Genomic DNA, 8923 nt, shown 5'->3' with positions numbered 1-8923 from the left:
TTATTTTGAGGCTTGTCAGCAGGTGGGATAGAGGGGATATGAATGGAAGAGGTTCTCTCGCTACTAGAGTGAAGAGATAGTCCATGTTGTGATAGAGGTTGGAAGAGCTCTCTCAGATAAACAGGCGAAGCAATATATATTGTCCTGTGTTCATTTTACTTCCTGATGAAATTTTGAGGTTGTGTACTGATTCCATGGTTCTCGGCAACTTTACATCTGCTCATATTGGCAGTTTGTCAATGGTCGATTGAATTTTTTGATAATTAGTTGTTTACATACAGAAAACTTGTGGTTTTGTTTCTGCCCTGTCCTTAATACAGTAGTAGGTCAGCTGACAGTGGGCATTTATTTCCCGGTGAACTTGAAGTCCCCACACATTCATAGCTTGATTTCTGTATATGTTTAATAATTCAAAAAGGATTTAATAGTGACTTACCTCTATCCCTAACTTCTGGAACAGCTCCCGATGTGCCTTCACCGAGAGGACTGAATCTCGAAGGTTTACTAACTGAGGGAATAAATCCACGAGGCAGAACTGGAGGCGGATAGACTTTGATGGTAGAAACTTTATTCAATGAGGGAACAAAACCTTCCAGTACCTGTGTAGAAAGCAGATATTTCAGAACACAAGCCATTTTTTGGTATTATTGCTATTGCAAGACACTGCTGTAAGATATTACATGATTTTGTTCTCTTTTATCATAATATGATGCACACATAGTGTTGCGTGTTGTTTCAGTGGTGTAATGGTCAACGCGTTTGCCTACCATGCGAGAGGTCTCAGGTTCGATTCCTCACATGGTTGACAAGAAATATTTATTTTAAAAGGTGTTTTCACACTAAAATATTTCATAGTCCCCTGGACTGGCGCCTGAAGCGTAAGACTGATCATCTTACCTTCAAGTAACAAAAATGATCAAGATACGCTGCGATTGGTGTACCAATGCAGTGCCCTATGCACCGGTTGGTGCGGAAAGGGAATGATGATTATTATTATTATCCATAACTTATATAGAGCCATTTTTGTAATATTATACCCCGAGGGCGTATATAAAGAAATAAATTTAATTTCAGCTTTTTTCATTTGTAATTTAAGAAAAACAATGTACTTTGTCATCACATGCTAAGGATTTATTCAAATGATTTAGAGAACTAGTGGGTTTTAAGTTTTTTTCGAAACATCACTTTACTCTCACAGTTTCGCACCTCTGCTGGGAGAGCATTCCATGCCGTAGGGCCTGCGACCGCAAATGCGCGTTCGCCGTATTAAGTGCGCTGTTTGCGTAGAGGTATAATAACTTTTCCTTTCGATGTAGATGTAGCTGATCTAAGCGTAAGACGTATGTCAGCTAGTTCATCTGGAATGCAGAGTTCCCTTAGATATCCTGGAGCAGAGTTGTGCAGTGACTTATACATAAGCCAACAGAGTTTGTATTTCACCCTCTGTGGAAAACGTAGCCAGTGAAATTCCCGAAGTAGTGGAGTGATGTGACTGAACTTCCAGATTCGATAGAGATTCCAAAAATAAGTCTCGCTGCGAGATTCAACACAGACTGTAAGCGAGTCATTTTATTCATTGGTAGACCACGATGATGACATACAGGAATGATTCACCTTCTGCACAGTTCTGAAGATGATAGTAGGTCAGGCGACAGCGGAAATTGGTTTCCGGGTGAGTCCCACAAACTTTTAACTAACAAAAGATACACTTACAGATCGATATGAGACTGGTAGCTTTTTAGACTTGGATCCACTTTCTTTCTTGTCTTTAGACTTGCCCAAATTGTCTAAGGCAAAATCATAATTGGAGAGGTCCTCTCTTGAGTAGATATCTTCGTCCTCTTCTTCCATAGCCCCCACCCCGAATGCCTGGCCTCTTATAGACACCTAAAAATGATTAATTACTTGAATAAAATACTTAAAAACATGTTAAGGATTTTGACAGTTGTACACATATTTTGCCATGTAATAAAATATGCAATTCTGTGTGTGATAAGACCATGAACAAGAGTTTTCCACTTGATGGCTATTCTCAGCTAAAAATACTGAAAAGGAAAAGTATGTTATATATTAGAGAAAGGAGTAAGGAAGTGTAGGCATTTACAGGGCATATGACCTGTCATTAGCCGGTTTGACCCCTGTACCCAGAAGGTACAAATTTGTTCTAGTGTAAAGTAACTCATATTTATTTATTTATTTATACTTTTACATTGTGTGCATTCTTTTTTTTATACAGAATAATGTTCCCTCACTGAGGTGTCCCGTGCCCAGGGAAACATTTTACAAAATGTGAAACATGCCTAAGATTAGCTATTTAACAAAGTTAACATAATAATAAAAAATAAAAAAATAGTAATTAATCTAATTAACCTAATTATCATTAACATAATAAACAATAAAAAACTAAAATAATCATAAAAAACATAACCAATAGAACAAATTACATAAACAGTACACACATTTTACCTATTTGGCTTGATCTACTCATCGATCCATGCGCAACCCCCCTCCACTATCCATTTCTTAATAGCAATTTTATATTGTGAGAACTTACTAATTGTCCTTATGGATAATGGAAGTAGATTGTACACTTTAACTGAGTAGTAGGCCAATCCTCTTTGACCGAAGGTTGTACTTATTTTTTTGCAGCATCAGGTCGGAGTATCTAGTAACTCTTGTATTTGTAACGGAAGGTAGAGAATAATGTTTACGTGCGTATAGTAACAAAGCTTTTACATAAAGTTGTTTTATAGATTTTACATTAAAATTTTCAAATATACCTCTTGTATGAGAATGCATTTGATGTAACTAATCACTGTAGCTACATATTTGGTCATTTTTTTAGTAGTTTCTGCCATTTTGAAGTAATCAGTTCCAAAAAAATTACTACATAACAAATCTCAATATTGTAATTATGATTATAAATAAGTTCTTTGTTTTTCAAATATTTTTGTGGTTTGATGTGGGTTTTTAATTTATTTTTATAAATTTATCATGTTAGAAAAATAGCTACTTTTTATATTGCAATTCCCTTACGGTACAAATTTGTACCACTATGTTTTCTTTATTTAAAGGAAGGAGCCAGTCGGAGCAGCAATAAAGAGTTTGTGTGTGATTTATAATTTTTTGTCAGTGTGTCGTATTTAAAAAAATGTTATTTCAGTTATCTCAGAACACAGATTTACCTATTGACAGTACCTGTTTGCTTATAATTTAATTTTGATTTAATTTTACACAATTTATTGTATTACACCTCTTTTTACTTAATTGCACCATTTTTTACTGTTTTGCGAACAGAACATATTGAATTATTTACTATAATTAACGCCGATATTCGACACTGAACTGAACCAACTGAAATGTGGTTCGACACTGTAATATTTAATTGTTCCTGGATTGACACCTGAAATGTAAGACCTCCCATGTAACAAAATGATCCAGATACGGTGCAATTATAATACGAATGATGCGCCTTATGCACCACTGGATGCGGAAAGAAAAATTATGACAAATTAAATCAAACAGACCTTTTTTCCTTTATCACTAGTGACAAGATGGCTTCCTTTCCACTCTCCCTGTCCACTATCGGAGTCGTGAAAGCTACCCAGAACAGAATGGCGGCTCAGTCCGGAATACCCCAGACCAAAGCAGTTTGTTTTAGGTTTCGCTACATACGGCTCCAGATCATCCGGCTCAAACAACATCTCCGAGTATTCTTCATCTTCCTCAGAACTGTCCTCGCTGTCTAGGCTGGCCGGTTTTTCCTCTAAATCCATAGAAATACTTGGCTAAAACAAATTTCAAAACCATGTAGTACACGCCTGTTTATGGATATAGTACACGACTGCGATTAAACAATTATGTAGTAACACCAAAAACTAGGACAGCATTCTTTCAAAGGTGTTATATATTCTTGGGCCCTAAACTGTATAACAGCATCAATCCGGAATGGAAGAGCTTAGGTATAAAACAGCTTTTAAAAAATAAAAAATAAATGGTTACTGTATGTTGGTAGGCAGCATTGTCGTCAAACTGTATTTGCCATAAATGTGTACAGTAGAATTTCAGAACGAATTTAAAAACAATATATATGTCTGTATCTTATTTTTAAATTAAGTTGATTTACCTACGTCGGCTGGAAAGAGAAGGAATTAATTTTTATCTATTGCTTTATTTTATCTTTAAATTAAACACATCTAATACATACAGCGCTGCTGAGAATCAGTCTATATGACTAGTTTAGCAGTGCCGATGTACTAAATATATTGTACATAAATATTATTGTTTGACTTTATAAATATGTTTACATTGTACTTTTTGAAATTGTCTTTTTGATAAATGTATATCTTATAAGTCAACTTAAAATTGTAAGTATAAGATTGTGTAAGTATATTTTTCTGGAAAAATGTGTTTTAAATAAATAAATAAAAATAAATATAAGTTAGTAGTTAGAAACCAAGTTTAACTGTATGAAGTGAGGGCTACGCGTGAGATGTTGGATGTAGGACTTCCGCCAGCTTCCTTCACCATGCTTTAGCCTGCAGTGGCAGGTATGAAAACATATTCGCGTAGCGTGGGCACGCTGACCGACCTACCTGCAGAGACAAAATAGAGTCGACGAACTGGGTGTCCAACACAACTGTGGACCTCAACAATAGGCCCCTTCACGCATAATTCAACAGAAGTAAAGACCTTTTTGGGGAAATTATTAGTGAAGTAAATAAAAAATTAAAATAATGCTTCACAAAAATCGCACTTTTCCCTCTTTCCAATTGTTCCAAGAAGCTAAACTTTTAGACATAAGACAAATATATTGTTTTCAATGTTCAAAATACATATTAAACCAAAATTTATTTACAAGTAATTCAAATAGGTCAAGTCAAAGAAGGAATCGTATGTTAGAAATACCACATTGTAAAATGAGGCTCGCACTGAGACATGCATATTTTATAGGCCCAAAAAAAAATTTTTTTTTTCTGATAATATTTCATTGATTCCAAACTTTCGAAATTTTCCTTCTTTTAAAAAACACGCACTATCCTGGATTCAAACTAAAGATATGAACTCTTTTTTCTATGATATATTTTGTTGCCCTTTAATAATAATGAATATTTTAATGGTTTTTTTAATGTTTTTTATTTCCTTTTTTAATTACTCTTTAAAAAACCATATAATCTTTTACAGAATATTTTATTTTCTCTTTCTTTTGTTACACAAAAATATTATAACTGTCAATTTATTATAGGAGCAAAAATTCACTAACATTTTCTTGTTTACCCACGAACAGGCTATGCCTTTGCGGGATTTTTTGTTTACTATTTTTACCATTAATATGTATTTCGTTGCTATTTAATTATCCTTTATTTTTTTAATACTCTGTTTTACCTTTTATGTATATTGTAAAAAAAAAAACAACAAAAAAAAGGACGGATTTAAAAATAATTTACCAAACCATGATTTTGACATGCTCATAAATTTTCTTGTAGTTATCCACCTTCATTTACGTCAAATTCCTGTCATGACCATTAAAAAAATGGTAATTAAACAACAACACTAAATAACAAATTAGCGAGAAAAATTCTCAGATCAAATTGTGTACAATTCATACCATTCCAGAGAAAATAGTCATTATTAAATTAAGCGAAATTTATGCAGCAAAGCAAATACTTACTCTAAACTCCTCGGGTATATGACAGGAATACACTTTTTTAACCTTGGACTTTTCTTTCCTAGTTAGTTTTTCTCCGACTCCCTTCCCCGGTCTCCATCCCATACTGCGAAGAATCTTCATAGCTGCTGTTTCATGCACTGGCTCTAGTAAAACCTGCAGTACTGGCTGACCTAAATTTTAAAGTTAGTGAATAAGGATTTCTTTCTATATTTATGTTGTTCATTATAGAAGATTTCTTATATTTAGGTATGTAGGACTTTTACTTGTTGATGAAGGGAGCTCCTATACTATTTGAAAACAACAGAAGACAATAAATTATTGCTTCGATGTGATTGCATGTTGAATAAAATAATGAGATTTAATAATTACGACCTACGTAATTCTAAATAACTGTAAGTAATTCTAAAATTGGGATAACCTTCTAACGAATCATATCCTGACAAGAACCTGAACAGAAGTTATTTATATGAAAACGCACAAGTACCTGGAATCGGTCCATCGTGAAATTGTGTTGTTTTTTTTCTTTTATTTCCCCCAAAGTCATTTGTGGTGCGAAGCTCTTTGGGTGCTATGCCGAATTCGCTTCGATCTTCATCATCCATAAAATCTTCTGGCTTTTGAAATTGCTGTAAAAAAAATCATATTTATTTATTTGTACATACATTTCATATATTACAAAAAACACTCTTACAAATTTTGCTTGTACAGGGAGTAGGCTCAGTATATGAAGGGTCGGCAGCCAGAAATATTAATATGCCTAATGTTGCAATCGGTTTCTATATGGGCAAATGTCTATTCTAAGAAACCGATTTGCTGTGGCAAATATGGTTATCAAATGTGTAAAACTAATGCTTGTAAAAAAATGGCAGCTTTCAAAAAGAACTGGGAGTGCGGTTAGTAGTAGCAGGCGCCACATTCAAAAATAGGAAGGCTGTCTGGAGATTGGATATTTACTCAGTGAAAACCAAATGCCGCCTATATAACGCCTGCATAACACCTATTTTCCTCTATGGATGCGAATCGTGGCACCTTACTAAGGCCCAAAACAGCAAAATACTAAGTTTTGAGAATAGGTGTCTCAGAAGAATCTTGGGTGTGCGGTGGTTTCACTTTATGCGGAATGGAGTAATAAGAGAACGGACGCAGCAAACTCCGGTGACAACTGTCATCAAGGGGAGGCGATACGGTTGGCTTAGCCATGTTCTACGGATGTCTCCTGAGAGCCTTAACCACGCTTGTCTATTTTACAAGGCATCAGGTTCTCGACATCCTGGACATCCACTGCTGACTATTCATCGGCAGTTTATGTCAGAACTTCGGGACGAGAACATGACTTGGGAGGACGCAAAGGAGTTGGCAGCCGATAGAGATGCACGGAGGCTCTTTGCTGATACCATATGCTCCAACTAGGGAGCGAACATGGAATGATGATGATGAATGCTTTTATTATATTAAAATATATATATTTTTTTTTAATAAAAATTCAGTTGAGGGTAAGCGCTCTCACATTCCCAGGTCTCAGCAGTAGAAGTAGACTTACCGGTTTCTGAATTCGGTCAGATCGGGAGCTTTTGAAGGAAGAGGGAGTCCAGCCCTCGGGAACCGCCACGGTGTTACCATGACCGGCTGAGAAGCCCCCAGTGAAAGCTCCGTGAAACCTTCTCTTGCCATTGGCATCCAGAGCATACTGCTCGCTCACATCCTGATATGAAGACTTCTTCTTTGGTACCTCATCTAAAACAGAATTGATTTATGTAATTTATTCATTTTTTACTAAATGTTATCAAATATTTGTATATAACCACTTACTGACATTTCTATGTCTACCGGTTTCGAGATGTACCCAACTCTTTGTTAAGACACTTATCAAACCAACATGCAAAACCCACTATACACCTTCACCATAGTTGTTACACAAATATATAAAAACACGGCGTACATTTTAATAAGCATCCCTTACACACACTGGGGTTATAGGCAAATACTGATTAGGTATTTTTGCTACAGTCCGCTTTTCGTTAACATCTAGATAATTTTTGCTACATGAGGGTAAGGTGGTTACGCTTTGGGTGCCAGTCCAAGATTATATTATTACAAATACATTTAATTTACACAAACACTTTCTATTCCTTGACATACCACATCATACTTCAACAAATACTTTTCTATTTTATGATTTACCCAAATATTTTAACTTTTGGGCGATTTTCAATCAATACAATAGGATAATAAAGTTTCTAGGATTAAATCCACTACTTATTGGCACAGATCAAAACAAACTGCAAATAAGAATCGACTAAAATTGACAAAATTTGTATTTGGAGGCATTAAAAGGTTATCGAATATTTTGTAATATAAAATCATAGTAGCCCATAAGAATTTTGTTTTTTTTTTATTTTATCAGTTTTCAAGTCAATGTAATTAATGAATAATTTTTTAATGCTTATTTAATATTTGTGTTTTCATTATTATTAGTATGAACTCGAAAAAATATTGCTCAATTAAAATATAGCTATGCGGGTTACCTTCGTCATATGGATCTAATGGAGTTCCATATCTGCAACAGTTTTCATCATCAGAGTCGTCGCTCATGTTTATATTTTACAAAATTATTTGTTTTATCAGTTATTATAACCTAAAAATGCAGAACTCCGTGTTTACAACGAAACGTCAACGCAGTTCACACTACCGATATAAGTAGTCGAATGAAAGTAGTCGACTACATTCGATGGGTAAATGTAGTCGACTGAAAGCCCGAATGCAGTAATGTAGTCAAATGAATTCACTCAGAATATTGGGTAGCCTCCTCCCAAGCCAAGGGTAAACATCTTTTCCAACTGAAACCAAATGTAACAGAAAAGCCTTGGTTTTCCAAAGTGATTCTGAACAAGTTTGATACATCCTCCATATGCAGAATGCGCATTGGGCACTGCTGCAATGGTTCTCACCTGTTCAGAATACATGTCCGAGACTCTTCCATTTGCGAATGTCAGCTAGATGAGGAAGATTTAAACCATATTTTTTTTGGATGCCCCATAAATGATTGTTATCCTGATTTCCTATCCGACCTCTCTGATATTAATATCCCATTCCCTTTTATGTAAATATCTAGTTGTAAATGGTGTAAAGCTGTAAATATGTTTTATCGTTATATGTATATATTATATTAAATACTAACATACTAACTTGTACATATTATATTACTAACACATGTGTATATATGTAAAAAAAAAAAACAAAAATACTCGACAC

General features: G+C 34.7%; 1 protein-coding gene across 1 annotated transcript; it reads right to left on the bottom strand.

The window, feature by feature from the left end:
- Positions 1–436: 436 nt before the first annotated feature.
- LOC148271322 (G patch domain-containing protein 1 homolog) lies at positions 437–8358 on the bottom strand (the record flags this gene model as incomplete). The annotated part of the gene is made up of 7 exons (XM_088241533.1): positions 8197–8358; positions 7212–7405; positions 6156–6297; positions 5672–5841; positions 3528–3788; positions 1714–1887; positions 437–599 (listed from the first exon to the last, which is right to left on the bottom strand). Coding segments are annotated over exons 1-7 (1171 nt in total), but the record flags the coding sequence as incomplete, so codon positions are not given.
- Positions 8359–8923: the final 565 nt, after the last annotated feature.

This window comes from Micrasema longulum, unplaced genomic scaffold (genome assembly GCF_059751315.1).
Source record: "Micrasema longulum isolate JH-2025_06_02 unplaced genomic scaffold, ASM5975131v1 h1tg002933l, whole genome shotgun sequence".
In the NCBI taxonomy this organism is placed as follows: domain Eukaryota; kingdom Metazoa; phylum Arthropoda; class Insecta; order Trichoptera; family Brachycentridae; genus Micrasema; species Micrasema longulum.
The sequence above is the reverse complement of the archived record's forward strand: the minus strand, read 5'-3'. Positions and strand labels throughout refer to the sequence as shown.